The sequence below is a fragment of the Haliaeetus albicilla genome, chromosome 7 (genome assembly GCF_947461875.1).
Source record: "Haliaeetus albicilla chromosome 7, bHalAlb1.1, whole genome shotgun sequence".
Classification (NCBI taxonomy): domain Eukaryota; kingdom Metazoa; phylum Chordata; class Aves; order Accipitriformes; family Accipitridae; genus Haliaeetus; species Haliaeetus albicilla.
The window spans coordinates 8,131,034-8,147,542 of NC_091489.1; the positions used below are offsets into that span (position 1 = coordinate 8,131,034).

The window sequence follows — 16,509 nt, forward strand, 5'->3', positions numbered from 1 at the left end:
GTAAAGATAGGAATATGAAGCAGTTTTATCTAGTGGTTTCTTTAAGGATTCTCTTATGTACTGAAACTGGAGCCCTTTGGGGTAGCATAGGACAAATAAGAAATGGGCAAAAACAGGGGAGTAGGAAGAGGAGCGGCATCAGCACCACCATTGCTGATGGTGGGCTGAGACAGTCAACCCTTTCAACTAATTAACATCTCATACATTCCAACAAATATGGAATATTTATTGTTGTTTTTCATTTTCTTGCTGATTTTCATTTCCAGCTATTAGTAGATTGATCAGGTAGGATGCTACAGAGCCTGTAGCACATAAAACATAATTTCCAGAATCTAACAAGTTGCAATTCAAGTAATAAGTATATTTATATTAATATTAGCTGTTAACTTAAACAGGCAACCTAGAGTTTCTAAAAGAATGCCTGCAGTTATATACTTGTTTTAAGGTTATGGGAAATCCTTTTATATGTCAAATTAAAGGACACTATTGCTGAATGATATATGGAATGCGGAATAATTCTAGTGATAGCTAATATTTTAAAACAGAACTGAAGCATTTAATCAGGATTTTTTGCTTGTTTTGATAATTACAAAATTATATTTAGTAGAACACAGGAGTCTGTCATTAAAATAATGATTTTCGTGTATTTATTGTGCTGTGTATTCTTTGGATGGAATTATGTACAATATGGTTATGACTAGCCTTGACCAGGTGATAGATTAAATTGAAAGATTATTCTTCTTAATCTTTAGACTCTAAACAACCTCCCAATATGTTGCAACATGAATGTGTCTTTGGGGACAGAACCCAGTCTGCACCACATGGCTGACTGCCAGACCTTTCCACTGGAAAGCCAGCTATTATTTTCTACTTTGTACTGCACAGTAGGGTGCATCCACCCCTTTACAGCATTCAGCCATAGCTTTTTATTTTACGGTAATCTTTTGTACTAGATATTCACAGGAATAAATTTTCTCTAGCCACGTAGGTCACGCTTCTCCCAAGCCAAAGCTGAAACGCAATAGACTCATTTCATTCCTTGAAGTGTCTTTGTAAAAATTGTAATCTCTAGCTAGGGTTTTTCCTGGAAATGGACACGTTTTTACCCTGTCGCTGGCATTGTAGGCATACCTTATACAATTTCATTGCCATACTTCGGCAGACAAGCAAACAAAAGTAAATTAGGAAGTAGTTTTGCATTCTTTCATTATACCTGGAATCGTAATGGAAAAAGAAAGGAGTAAAAGTAATAATACAGTGTAAATCAGTAATTGGTATCACAAGCATCTTTTAGAACATAGTTAGGGAATCTGCCATTGAGCTGTCAAAGTGAGTTTCTCTCCATGCTTATTTTCTTCTTGAGATTTGACTAAATAATTCAAAACCATGAAGCGAACAATAATTCTAAATCTTAATCCCGTCCTTCCTTCGACTGTTCCTAAAATCTTCTCAACTAAAGTGTCAGTTCTACATCATTGAAATGTAGGTTAGACCAACAGAAGCTGCTCAGTGATATGACTTAGGTGTCTTTGTCTTGAATGTTAAAACAGTGTTTCAAGATTTGAAGATAATAGTGTGAATTCTTACATAAGCCTTTCTCTGCATGCTGTACAGATATCTAAAATATAGTAAAACTTCTTATTCTTTCTAGTAATGGCTAGAGGAAACTAATAAATGGAAATGAATGTTGATGTAGATCATCATGCCCTTTAAGTGGAAGAAGCCATTAAATCTAGACATCTCTGCCACTGCTGCATTTCACTCCTGCCTGAAGGTAGCCATAATTGCATCTTTTCTTTATTAAATATGAAACTATTACATATGAAGGAACTTGTTATGCTAAAAAAAAAAATAAATTAACAATCATCTTAGCAAAGACAACTTTCAATGCCTCCTTAAGAGTCTTCAGAATCTCAGGCTCTTTTAGTAGGCACCAACTTGTCTTGAATAGCCCTGTCGTTAAGAAACTGAGCTGCCAATGAGTCCAGTCTACTGAAGCAGTATTCAGTCCAGCCAGAACCCCTTGGTTCCCAGGAAATAACTCTGTGGTCGATCTAAGCCTGCCCTGCCTGCCCTCAGCTTCCATCCCTGGGTGCGTATATCCAGCCCTTCCCTTGCATTGGTCGTTGTGCTTATGTCATTGTAGATGATACCCACCTTTCCCTAAGCTGCTGCAGCTGAAAACCGCCCTAAGGCAGTGGGGAAAGTGCAGAGGTGGCAGCTCAGGCTTAAATTGGTTTCTGCTGGTGTGAACCTGTACCTTGCAATTCCTCTCTAGATAAGTTCAGCTCTTCAGGAAAAAACAGTTTCAAATATTCTTGTCTGAGATTGCATCAGTTGTAGTTGATTAAGTAATAGGCGCACATTGGCAAAACACTGAATCAGGTTTGGGTAGTAGATCCATCAAAAGAAAAAAAAGTAGTGCTATGCAATTCTTTAAACTCTGGAAAAAATACACATTTTGAAATAATATACATCCCTCTGAATCATTTTCCATGTAGCGAGGACCTTCCAAGAATGATGTGTTATACTGGATAAAATATGCTCAAAGTGGATAGGGTGCTTAAAAGAGTTAAACCTTAACACAGATTGTACTAATAAAAATTGCAGAGAGAAGTAGTGTACATCTGAATATATTAGCACATATGGGAACTGATATATATTAGTTTGGAGCGAAAGCTAAATTTTCAGTGTGTTAGCTCTCTCTTTTTATAGTGAATCCATTCTGTCACATTTTGAAGGTGACAGGAATTTGCATCTTTTTCAAGTAAATTAGAATACTAACAGACACCACTTTACCGAGTCAAGACATTGCTGTGGCTGGAAGAAAGACAATAGAAAGTAAGACAAGCAACTACAAATCGTACAATTCCTGAGTGAATTCTGTGTAGCCTAATAATTCAAGATGGTGAAGCGAACAGCAGATAAAGCATCTCAGATATCAAATAAGCCAGTCTGGCACAGCATTTAAAAGCACTGACACGTGTACTAGACACATTTGGCTGACCTTTTGTTTATTTTCTTGGAACATCACCTCAGAGAGTAAGGCTGAAATTTCTGTGAGGATTATTTCTAGAGTAATTTCATTGTTACTTATTGTATATCATAGTATGAATTTTACATATATGCTTAAGGAAAAGTAAATGTAGCAAAACCAACAGGCTTTTTCCCTCTCAGCTGTCTTACACTGTCTAACTTGAAACCCTTTGTATAGAGTTCAGGCTCAGAATGCATGGAGCAACTTGGAAGTGACCCTGGAAAATAAATTACTGTTTCAAAGAGTTTTTCATGCATTTCTTGTGTGCTTTTGTTTCATTTGGCATAATTGTTTTTATATACTAACTCATAAATATGGGGTTATAACTGTTATTTGTACTTTTATGCTATTTTGAATCCTGCAGCTTTATTTGCAATATTACTGTCTTTTTTGTATAGTTAGTATTGTCTAATGAACTTATAAATACTTCATTCTACTAGAATTTTAATAATGCCATCTGTTCACTTGACGGAAAATGGCAAAGCACGTTGAAGCAACTGCCTCTTTTTCTTGACAGCTGTATTTTTAAAGCTTAAGATTTAAGTTTCCAGTTTTTTCTTTAGCAGTGGCAGCGAACAATATTGCAAACAAAAGGATACCTTTTTGCACAAATCTTACTTTGTGAATTACATGTATGATTTTCTGTAGATGCAGTTTGGTTTTTTGATCAGTAGTAAACAGTATTATTTTTTCTTTTTAGTAGAACTTGTTTTCTACCATGGCAGAAAGTAAAGTAATCCTAGAGAGGTCAGTAAAGTACATCACGGTTAGTAGCACTTGACATCTTTGTCCAACCTTCTTACTCATCCTGGCATCTCTGTCCCTCTCTCCCTGCATCTCCTCCTCTTTAAACTCTGTTTTGAAGCTTTGTTCTTTGGCTCTTCTTTCCAGTTTCAGTCTTGCTTTATTTACGTTAATGTTTGTCTTTTGAACCACCAACTTCTGGTATAGTTATTAGGCTGTTCTCTTTGGTGTACTGTTTTGCAACTTAATCTCACTCCTGCAGTTAGGTGTCAAAACAAGTGGCCTGATGTTTAGAATGGGTCAAGTCCTTAGTAGCTCCTGAACGCATTAGTGCTGCTGCACATTTATTGTTTGTGAAAATCACATGGCCTTATATGTATGCTTCTGTGGATGTGAGACCCAAATGGATGAACTACTGCAGCTCTGGTGTTCCTTAGCTGGGTAGATGCGGAATATAAAGACAGTGTCTAAGGAGCAGTTGCGTCACAGGGTTGTTTATCCAAATTCCTCTTCCAGGTAGTTGTGTGGTGCTTGCTTATGTGAGAAACTCCCGTTGGCATTGACAGAACTGAATGGCAGGCCTGGTGAAGAAGTTGGGAAGAATGATGCTTTAACTGACAAAGTACGAGATTCCTCAATCATGACTGTTTCAAAACTATTTTGAAGGCATGGGGAGAAGGGACTTAGATTATGAATTACCCTTTTCATACTTGCAGGAGTAGATTTCTCGCTTGGTTGCCTGCTCTCAGTGTGTGATCATTAGTAGTTCTCTTAGATTGACAATTTGGGAGATAGACACAGCTCCTTATCCCAGCAGGTGGCAACTTCAGCCATGCTGAAGAGGTGCGGTTGGCTCTGGTTCCCTTTATTCCACTGACAGAAGTGGTACTTCCACTCTCTCTTACTGCTGTGTTAGATATAGTTTATTAGCTTCCCAGCTGATTTCTTTATATATTTCCTGAGTTCTTATTAGTATTTCAATTAATTTACCATCTGCATTGGATTTTGTTAGTTAAATAAAAAAGCACATGAAAGTAATTTGGTCTTGCATGAACACATCCAGTTCTTCATTCACTCTAAGCTTGTACATCTGTCTTTGCAGTTTTCTTTTGGATGTTTCTACAATTTTTTTTCCTTGTTCCTTGATATCTATCTGTCAGGTAAGCTGTGAGCAGAGAATTCCTTCTGAAACTACCAGCATAATCTGTTCTCCGCAGGGCTGTGTGTCTGAGGCTCGTTTGCCTTGCAACCTCTAAAAATGGGATGCTTTCTGTCACCAAGTCTTTCTCATGTTCCTGACTGCAGGGGTATTGTCATTTACCTCTGCTTATGTCTGAATGTTTTGGTCAGCTAGATCCGTTTGATGGGGCAACCACCTGTGCCTGATAGTACAGTCAGTGCTCCGTCTGAAGTCTGTGTCAAAGTTTTGGTGCTTAAAGTTGGTATGCAGTAGATTTGTTTGCGTAGTGGAGCGTGAGGATGTGTTGGTAGGTGTATTCAGAAATGAGAAAATCATCAGTCCACTGAGGACTGGGTTCTGCCTGTTGATTTTTGGTTGGTTGGTTGGTTTTTTGTTTTTTGTGGAATCTCTTTAGAGGAACCACTGTGGATAAAAGGACTGAGTAATCTGGATGCTGATGTACCGAGGTATTTAATGACCATAACTCCCGATGTATGTGGACTGTTAGGTGCCATGACTTTGTGATGTGTTGAGTTGCTGAAGTGTCTTGATGTTGGCTGTCACAGTGTGTCCTCGAGGTTTACACAAGAGCAATCAGAGGTATATAAAGAGAGTTTCACTTGGAACATTCTTGTTTTCTGCTAGGAACAACTGGTATGTGTCACATTTTTTATATTGCTTTTTAGTAAGCTCACCTTCATCAATTATTTCACGCATTAAATCAGAGATCCATTACACGGTGCAGAGCCTTAAGTTGATGCCAAAGGGTCACAAGTGGTTGAGTCCCTACCACTTAGTGAATTATCATTCTCACTTGAGCTTTTAGAGAGTTTTGGAAATCCTAGTGCACGTATCGCTGCCTGAAAACTTTTCTAAGTCTGGCCTATTATCTTTAAAACTGTACCTGCTACTAAGGAGAGTTAAAATTTTGCATTTGTTGAAAAGTCAGTGTAAGAATACTGAAATCCACAACATGTCTTCGATTTTTTTTTGTTGTTGTTGTTCAGCAGCCAGAAAGATAGATTTTGGTGGGTGGTTTTTTTATTTTTGCTTGTATAATTCCTGTGGTTTATAATTATCTGTCGTTATAAATCTTTTTATAGTAAAACTGTCTAGTTTAGAAATTCAGATGGTACTGTCATTGTCTTTCATAGAGAGCTATCTATAATTTTGTAGTTACATATTCTGTTCATTTACCCTCACTGAAGTTATAATTATTTTTTTTCTAATAGTCTCCTCCTTGCAAGCAAAATGTTTCACTTATGGTGGTGGTACCGATATGTAGTAAATAGTTCAATCTTCTCTTGGTTTCAATCTGTTTATCCTGTTAGTGTAACATATTATTTTTTCAAAGACACCGAAGTCCTGAATTATCTGCACATCATTATTCGGTAACACTCAACACACAGACACTGAGAGCTTGATTATGATTACAAACAAATCAGCTAAAATATCGTAAAAGCAAAAAGGCTTAATTTGTAAATTTTATTCTGTCACTTTTTCGTCTTCAGTATTATCCAGATTAATTTGAACAGTTTCTCAGTTTCTCAGTTTTCAGTCTCCTGGGTAAAATAAATAAAATACATCCCTAATACAAATGTACGTATGTTATAGTTACAGTAGAGTTTCTTCAGAGGGATTGAAATGATTCCCCTGACGTAAATACATTTCACACCGGATCACTACACCCTCCCATGTGGTAACCTATCATCTCAAGCTCTAATGATCCCTTACCCTTGTTGACGTTAGCAAACTTTTCCTCGGGGGCATTTTCTTTTGTTTCGTTTGTCAGCCGGTCTAAAGAGAAGACTGCTCAGTCTCGATTTTTCTGCAGATGTTGAGGATTTTACTGCAAAGTTCAGTAACACGACATTTGTTTTCAATGTAGTCAGAGACACGGAAACAAGAAAATTGGGCAGGCTGCAAAGTTTCTTGTTCTACTTTAGATTCTCTATAGCAGAAAAACACTGGAATCTGAAAATTTTGAAACAACTTCATAAGAGTGTGATACGTTACAATTTTATTACATGGACATGTTTTTCCCTTAAAAATTCCTATATGTTTCTAAACAGAAAGAGGTGAGAATACAGTAAACAAAAAGGTAGGGATGAGAACAAAATAGAAATAATTAAAGGGAAAAAGTATAGTAAATGCATTGGTATTTGATGCTCTTCTTCCCCAAAGTAAGCGTAAGATTATGTTTTTCCCGACAAGTGTAAGTTTCTTATAGTCTCTTGCTGTCACTGAGCCTTATGCCGAATTTCCTGCACCAGAAGCTGAGAACCTGCTGAAATTTCTTGGCCTGTTTGGGCCAGCAAACCTTTGAAGCCTCACTCCATGCCAGGGATGGGAACTTGGTGGCACCGAGCTGTGTGCGCTCTGGGATCCCATCCCTTGCCTTGCAGCGCTGGGAGGGGAGGATGGGCCGTATACAGATGTTGGGGAAGGAGGAGGAAGCGCCTTTCCTTAAAATCCTCCGGACAGCTTATCTGTCAGGAAGAGGTATTCATGGACTAGGAATGAACAAGCCAAACCCAACAGGGCCAGCAGGGTCCAAAGAGTATGCATAATAATATACGTCTTTCAAATATCCAAATGTCTTGCAATGAACAAGATCCAATGTGGCTTTCTCAGGTTGTTGGAGCTTTGTAGGACCTGCTTCGAGTAGCGTTCTCTTTTAATGATCTCCTTCAGCCCTGGATCGCTATGCATAACAGGAATGCCGCAACATTGAATATATAAAAGCGTTTTTGGTTTCCAATGCCTGCTGTAGCAGTTCTATTGATTTCAGTGGAGTTGCTTAAGGTATATGACTGAGTAGTATTTGACCCAACAGGGATGTAATTTTTTCCTTCTCCTTGAAAGCACCTGCTGAACACAATAAAACTTCAACCTTTGTGCAGTATATTTGAAACATTCAAAAGTGAAGGAACAGCTCTATTGAATAGTGAGAGAACAGCTTAGTAGTGTTAATGCTGTTTCTGAAATACATCAGTTGCAGTAAAATTTAAGGATACCTTATACCTGGCAACCAGCAGGATTCTGGGACCAAAAAATAGGAGAAAATCAAGTTTGATTTAACAAGCATGATACTGAAATTGTATTACTACTGGATGAGAGACTTCCTTCACCGAACATCTTTGCAAGACCCGTAATCAATTTTAAAGAAAGTTGTCTGCAACAGCTAGTGCAGTGAATGCCAAACCAAATTGAGTGCCAGGCAAGAAAAGTGTTAGATACAGGCAAAAAGGTGTAGCTGTAAACTGCTAAGTATGAAAAAAATCCAAAGTTGTTATACATGCTCTTCAGCCCGTTGTCTAGTGGCTGTATTCCAGTAATAAACAATGATGATTGCACCTCATTGACTGATAAGATAGATGAGCTAACCAATTTAACACTCTCTTCAACAGTTGTGTTGAATAGGATATGAAGTCATAGGCTAATTACCATAAAACACAATTGTAGACTTTACATGTGACTTTACGCTGCTAGGCTCATTATTGCTGAGCAGCGCTCACACAGAGCCAAGGGCTTTTCTGCTCCTTACGCCACCCCACCAGCGAGGAGGCTGGGGGGGCACGAGGAGTTGGGATGGGACACAACTGGGACAGCTGACCCCAGGGATAGTCCAGATCATATTCCATACCACGCAGCAGTACAGCAAGCAGCGAAAGCAAAAAGCAGCCACTAACGAGCACTAGGCTCTAATATACAGTGAGGCAAGCAAGCGCCATGGCAAGCACAGGAGCCTGCAAATTAATAGCTCAACAGCAATAACAGCTATAAATTCAATCTAGCTCATTCCAATCAAACCTGTTGTTATCTTGAACCCTTCGAGCCCCACGTTGGGTGCCAAAAAGGACTGTCGTGGTTTAAAGTCTGCAGTTGACGTAGTGTAATTATCACGCATAAAGTCTACATGTGTTAATTACATGCGGCTTTTGCTTTACCTATTAAACTGTCTTTATCTCAGCCCACGACTTTTCTCATTTTTACTCTTCCGATTCTCTCCCCAATCCCACTGTGGGGGAGTGAGCGAGAGGCTGCGTGGGGCTGAGTTGCCGGCTGGGGTTAAAACATGACACTTGGTGAAGTACCTTCACTGCAGGAAACTATTAAGTTTCTTCCTGGCGGTCAGAGACCGGGTTCCAACATGTTTTTTGGTGTATTCAACTTGAGAGACTTTTACGGAATTTTATAAAACTTCTAGCTGATGTGAGGCAGATATCATTCCACAAGTTCAGAGGCACATCCATCCTCCCACTCTTTAAACAGAAGTGAGAAGGTAAATCTATATTAATTATAAAGCAATTTTCTTGATCATAATTTTGTGGAAATACCCTCCTTAGATTAGCCTAAATTGCTGCATCAAGTGTACAGTTGAGAATTTTTTGTCCATGGATACAGAAGGTGCAGAGCTATCAGTATGCTGTGTACTGCTAAGCGATTTCAGAAACAAGAGCAAAATCTGGATCTTCCATGTGCCTTTCTGTTCTCACAAGGGCTGGTGATACTTTCAGAGGGTCCCTTTTGGAAGTTTTCTGGTCGTTGTTCTGCAAAATTGCTCCGATGTTTCATCAGTTTTGTGAAGGCTAAGGCCATAGAAAACAATGAGCATCCAAACATTTAGGTGTCTCTAATGAAGTCAGATGCACTGTCTCCTGGCTTCTTTTTTGTGTAGTGCCCTGTTTGCTTATATGTAAAGGAGTGTATAAAAATTATAGGACACCTGGCAGACAGTATGTTTCTCTGCTTACCGTCTGCAATGAAGTCTTGGTTCGGGACTTAGTTAACTTTTTCTGATCCATGTTACTTTGTTGTTTAAGAAGAGGAAAAACTGAGCATCCTTTTTCAGGGACTTTTAAAAATGTGGATCTTACTGTTGATGTAAAAAGGCTAGAATTCATGTTTTGTTCTGCTTCAAGGAAGGAAACCTAGTGTGCCACCAGGGATCAATACTAATGAATATTCCCTTTTGATGTCTAAGTCTATGTCTAAACAAACTGTCTATGTTAGTTTTCTATGAAGTAACATTAAAAGTGCTTCTGAATTCTGAAATAAATCCAGAGAGTTGAGAGTTAGGAGAGCTGTTCAGGTGCTTTCAGTGAGATTGTGCCGTAAGAAGCAAGAACATTTTTGAATGACGGCTTTAGCATTTCTGCTATATATGTGTGATATCACTGCTTCAGGAAACTCACCCTCAGCTAAGGTGTCTTTGAAAGATCTTACAAATTCAGTGGACACACAAGCTGCTAGATGCAAGGTATCTAAAATAAGGATTGCAGAGCGTCTCAAACAAGGCTGCAAATAGCAATTAGAATAGACTGACAACTCATCTGATTGACGCCATTCTACCACAGAAATAAATTAAACCCGGTAAACTTTATTTCATGGTGGTGAAATCAGTCTTTAACCAGTCTACGCTTATCGATGTGGAATTTCTATTGACATGTGGGTGTATGACACTTCTCAAGGGAAAAAAAGCAGCAAAGATATTTACACTAGTCTAATTGCATTCCAAACAACTTGTGTCTTATTAGCTGAAGGAAAAGGAGCCTAAAGCAAATTTTGAAAAGAAAAATTATTAGGTCAATCTGACATCTGCTGTGTGGTAAAACGTTCCTTGGGAAAATGTGACTGTACAGCTATCTGTGTTCTCATAAACAGAATTAATCCTAAGCATTTGTTTGCTGTCGTCAACGACAGTGGTGGACCAGCAGTAGTACTTAACTACGTAGAACAAAGAACAGTGTAAGACCAGGGAGAAAGTGCGATGTTGTTTTTCCAAAAGAGTTCCTGTGATAAAACTAACTAGGCATTAGAATTATTGCTTCCTTGATAAGTCAGAGTGTCATATCTGAAATATTGAAAGCTTGCTTTGCATTAAAGTTGTCTTTGTGACTACTCTGGCTTAGCATCTTGCAATTGTTGGAAGATCATTCACGTTTGGTTTGTTTTTTTTTTTTTAAAAAAAGCATGTGTAGAAAGACAAGTATGAAATGAGCTTATTTTTTTTAACATGTAAAATAAAATCTGAGTTTTTCCTATTGAATGAACTATTACACAATTTAACAGCCCTTCACACAACCCCCCGAAAAAGAGAACCGCAAACCAAGCTAAACGTAGCCTCGTGTATATTGTGCCAAATACCAAACCTGGCCTCATTTATACTGTGCCAAATGCCAAACTTTCTGTGGAGGGTTTGTTTGTTGGTTTTTTTTTTCAGTCTGTTCCCTTTCTTGTTTTCTGCTTCTTTCTATCTTATTTGTCTTGGTTTATTATAGAAGCTTTCCCAGATGGATGTTGTCTTTAATTACCGTCCCAGTTATTATGCATATCTGTAGTGTGCTGTGCAGTTGTTAATTAGAAGTATATAGGTAGTAAAGCTGGGGTATTAAAGGTCTGTTAAATTGTAATTTTGTTCTTAAACCCCAAATCTTATCACAGACCTCTTCTCATCCTTCCATGCTTCTTCCCAATGTCACTAACCTCTGAAAGAGAGCTTTTTAAATAGTGATGTTTGCAAAGTTGTGAAGGTAAAACTGAGTTAACTTTATTCTTGTGGTCTGGGATAGTTACCTGGTTTTGAAAGTTTAGAAAATGAACCCTTTTGCGCACATTCAGGGGGCTGAACCAGCTCACGGTGGGGTAGAACAACATCATTGCTGCTGCAAGGGTTTTGCTCTGCAAACTTGGTGTACGGAGATGGGGAAGCCCTTGAAATTTAGTTCGGTTCTCCACAGTTCCTGGTTTTTCCAGTTGTGGTATCTGCGTGTTTATGCTCAAATTAACAAGACATGAACATAACGGAGTTTACAGCATCAGCTAAACCAGGGCATTCGGCTGGGCTACTGATGCATGCTTAGTGCTTCTGGAGGACAAAATCACCTCTTGCTCGGGTCGTGTGCTCGTCTGAGCTGCTCCCATCGCGCTGCTGCTGGCTGCCTACCTCGGCGTGCATCAGGCCACATTGAGGATCCTGGGCTTCAAAATACAGCTCGCAACAGCCGCGATCGAGCGGTACAGCTAAGTTAATGTATGCGCGTAGAGTGATTTCTTTTCCAGAGTTCATCACTTCATTTTTGAAACTGTTAAGAAGAATGTTGGCATATTCAGAGTGCCAGAACTAAATCGTACACGTTTCTTGTACTACTCTGTGTTAATAATGTCAGGTATCATAAAAAATTAATATGATCCTCCTAAATTCTGTGAACGGCAATACTACCAACAAATGGGATTGAGAGGGTGACACTTATTCATGTATCGTGGTTGATTGTATTTGATGTCTAAAGAAAAAGGGAACTCCAACTGCAAAGTTTCTAGTGGCTGGAGCATTTGTATGATCTCTTTCACAAACACTTGCTTTCTCCCAGGGTGTTTATCTCCCTCAGTGAAGACACTAATAAGACACTTTCCCCTCTCTGACTGTTTTCCCACGCAATATGCCATAATGGGGACCTTTATATTCAAGCACAGAATTTTTCTGAGAGATTTAACTCTATAGCAAGCTGCTCTTTATTGATGTACTTAATGTCTCTGAATTTATTTTAATGGTTAATCTGCTTCTTTAAAAGCTTCATATTTTAAAGGGGTGGAACTTGATTTACAAATAAGAGATTGCTGTGTTTGTACCTTTTAAACAAACAGAATTCATGGCTTTTAAATTAACAGGAGTATGCAAATTGAGGGTATTTTTCATCAGCCCCCTGTTACTTTCATATATTAACCAATCCTGTATTTTGGCTATTAAAATAATTTGTGGGAAAAGCTGCTGTTCCAATGATTTTCCCTGCATTTAGAAACTAAGTTGTAAGGGAAGTTTTGTACTCTGTGCTATGGATAAAACCACAGCAAAGTGGTGCCAGCACTGAGGTGGACGTGCATCCTATTGCTCGGCATGTACCTGGGCCTTAAAGACTGCATCTCCAGAAAAACAATTTGATTCACTCCCGGTTCATGGGGTCACGTTTCTTCCTTTACTCTTGGGCGGGGGGGGTGGGGGGGGGAAGGCCTCTTGTTAGGCCTTTGGTTTCTTTTAATATGGAAAATTATTTTCTAGCTCATTGTGTGGTAATTTAACTTGTATCTAGATGTATTAATAGAGTATTTGATGCTATTTTTCCCCTCTCCCCCTCATCTTTTGCTTTCCTGCTTCCCCTAAAAATATCTTCCATTTTTCCCACCAGTTCATAATCCCTGAATTGCAAACTTTATCTGTACAGTTCTAATACCAGACTTCCCAAACACTTTGTTTTCCTTTCTTCTGAAAAAAATGGCATACTGATTATATGTTTTTTATTCTGAAAAAGTATTGTCTCTAATAATTGTTCCATAAAACGTATGTTTATTGAGTACCATAGGTGTTATTTTTTTCCTTCCTGATCTGTTGGCATATTTCTTTTAATTTCCTCACAGAAAGAAATCAAAAGCTCTTTGATGTAATGACTGTCTGTCCGTGTTCATGTCTTGTACCCAGCAAAATGGACCCTGACCTGGACAGGGGCTTCATACCTCTATACAACTTCTTAATAAAAGTATGATTCCTTCATTGTAATTAAAGGAATTAACAATGAATCGCAAGGCAGGAGTGAGTGACACCTGTGTATCTCATGTTATACAAATTTAAGCACAGCATTACATATGTGTGGGAAGTTCCATGTTGGGTTGATGGCATTTGTAACATCTTGGAAATTGCAGTGGCAGTTATGTCTTGCAATGGTGTGAAAGCCATAGGATTGTGATGGTAGTCATTTATACTAGTTATGTTACAATAAATTCTTTTTGTTCGATTAGAGGGAGATCACTAGTATGATTTTACGATTTACCCATGCTTTTCAGCATATATATAAATGATTTGGGTAAAAGGATGCAGGGTTGAAGGTAATTTGAAAAATTAGATTTTTTAAAAAAATATATTTTTTTTAGGTTATGAAGTTATTTGGGGTGCTAAAAGTACTGAGTGACCGAGAGACAAAACAGCTGACAAAGCTAATACTGATAAATGCTGACTGCTTTACATGGGGGAAGATGTTTTTAAATTTACATATACAGTAGTGGTCTCTTAATTAGTTGTTAATGCTCTGGAGAGAGATATTGGTATTACAAAATAGAAATGTTTGAAAATGTTAGCCCACTGTTCAATAAACATCAAGAAACAGTTAAAATCTTAGGAATTACTCCTTTCAAGCAGAGAGAAGACCCCTAAATCCATCCCTGTGTCATTGCTTAAGTCCCCATCGTGTTTTCCTGAGCTGCAGTGTTGCCTGTGGCTGAGGACTTCCCATCCCGGCAGGATGCAGTGGGACAGAGGAGGCAGGAGCGCTGCGAGGGACCAGCAGTGCCGAGTGGCTTCCTTGGCACCAGCAGCAAACCAGACCAGACTTCTCCAGCCAGGAAAGGTTCTGACGGGGTGTGAAGCAGAGAAGGGCTCGTTTGAGAGCTTTGTAGAAGCACAGGCTCCACAAAGTGAATAGAGGGTGTCAGGTGAAAGTCATCATGTGCGGATTCAAAAGAAAATATGGGTAGTTTTTCTCATAATATGTGTTTAAACCATGGAACTCGGAGGACATAGTGAATGCTGAAGGATGATGGCTCAGGTTTAAAAAACAAACAAAATCTAACACCCCTCCTGCCCCCCAAAAGTGTGAGGAAGAAAACCCCATCCTAGTCTTTTAAAGAGAAAAATATCACCACTGATTCAAGAAACGTTTGATCCATTGGTTACTGAAAACTGAGAGAATACTCCAGGGAAAGCGTCATCATGTTATCACTTGGTTTTCTGTCGTTCACATCTTCTGTTGCTCACTGTTGGAAATAAGGTAGGGGAGATGGATTTGAGTCTTAACTTTGGCTGTTCTTGTAACTGGTATATAGATCTGTCCAGTCAAGGAAGATTCTGTGATCACTGAACATTGTCAAGTATGTGTTACACATTGCATTGCAAACAACAGAACTACCTTAAATAGCTCAACCAAGTTTATCGCTGTGTTCTGCATGTGTAAATTACAGGTATATCATTTAATTGGGGGTAAGAGATGACTTATCATCACTCCTAGTTGTGAAATATATTATTTTACTTGGTGTCACTCAATTTTGAGGAGAAATCTGTATGACTATCAAGTGTTCTTTCATTGGAAATTGGGTCTTGAAATCTGTTTTCTAGAAAATGTGTTTTTTTTCTAGCTTTATTGTTTAAAAGTTCATCTTAAATGGCAAGATATGTAGAGCCTTTGCTGGTGATAACATTGAAATACTTGTAAATGTGCCCTTCTCAAGGAGAGTCTTGAGATCCCTCTTTCACCTGGGGTTGATTTTGGAGAAAATGTAGTGTACTGTTAAGCAGCCTAGGTGATATTATGTCTGTATCTGACAGAGATGTGTGAAAATCCACTCAATAGAGATGTATCAAAATATGTGTAAATAAAGGGCCACAAATATAAACATACGATCTTTCTCTGTGAGATTCAATCTATTTGGTGACTTAAAATTAATTTGCAAAGCATAGTGATTTGATTGCTAGTATCAAGTAAGAGGTTACAAATACTTCCTTTCACGTTTTCAGAAACAGCTAACCAACTGGGGGTTTGTAAGGGTGTGTTTAAGCTGCTTTTGGTATGATTGAACTGGAAGTTGGAAATGTTTCCATGTTTCCAAATGGCAGATGCATTCTTGCTGTATAACTGTTTTCCCTTTGTTTTCAGAAATATCACTCAATGTTTTAGCTAGTGCTCTGGTATTGTACCTGTACTTATTTTTACGTGTTTAAATTACAAAAAAATGCATGAGAGTCTGCTTACATTTGAAAGGACAAAACATAATAGTGTGTGTGTGTATATATATTTATAAATAAATAAAAAAATATATAAAACCCCTTGTAATCTATGAGCTTTTAACGTGTTATGCCAGATCACATCAGTGATATTCTTGTAGTCTTATGGTCACAAGGCTTTTTTTCCCACATCCAAAGAAGTCAACAGGAATAGCATCTTTGATCTTCAGAACAGAAAGTCTAAGTCTACTCACGAACTTGTTCATTTATGTAGGATGTTGGTGGCATATACTTGGTAGCAAAGAGCCTTTATTTCTCAGACTGTGCAATGCTAACAATTGTCTTACTGAATTGAATATAAATGGAGGAGAATAATATAGGACTTATGGGTTTAGCTGGCCTGTGAATTGTCTTATGAAATGTAGGAATCTTCGTATTCTTATTAAGTCAGGACAGAAGTCCTGAATACTTTATCCTAATTTTAATTCACTTTTAGATTTAGAAGTTTAAAAGATTGTAAATGCACACCAGTCTCAGGATATTTCAGTTACTTTACTGAACCTTGTTAGAAGTTTTGTACAACGGTGCAAAAATGGTTTGAAGTGTGTATCTTGTTCTTCATTCAGTCTAGAAACTTCCCTGAGTGCCTGATTGTTTGTTTTGTTTCCTCTTAGATGAAACGACGCCTAAAGAAGTCAGCAGGGTAAGTGCTACTTTCCCTCCTTTCTAAAAAGAAGTGTAGTCTCTGAGGCCCGCTGTTCACTTGGGATGATTTTTGTG

The 16,509-nt window shown here is 38.3% G+C and overlaps 1 protein-coding gene across 3 annotated transcripts in view; it reads left to right on the forward strand.

Annotated features, from left to right (window-relative positions):
• PDE10A (phosphodiesterase 10A) overlaps positions 1 to 16,509 on the forward strand; it is a 193,835-nt gene that overhangs the window by 97,304 nt on the left and 80,022 nt on the right. For all 3 annotated transcript variants that reach the window (XM_069786883.1, XM_069786881.1, XM_069786882.1), the window contains one exon: positions 16,404 to 16,432. In XM_069786883.1, coding sequence (XP_069642984.1) covers positions 16,404 to 16,432 — 29 coding nt within the window. The remainder of the gene's footprint in view (positions 1 to 16,403; positions 16,433 to 16,509) is intronic.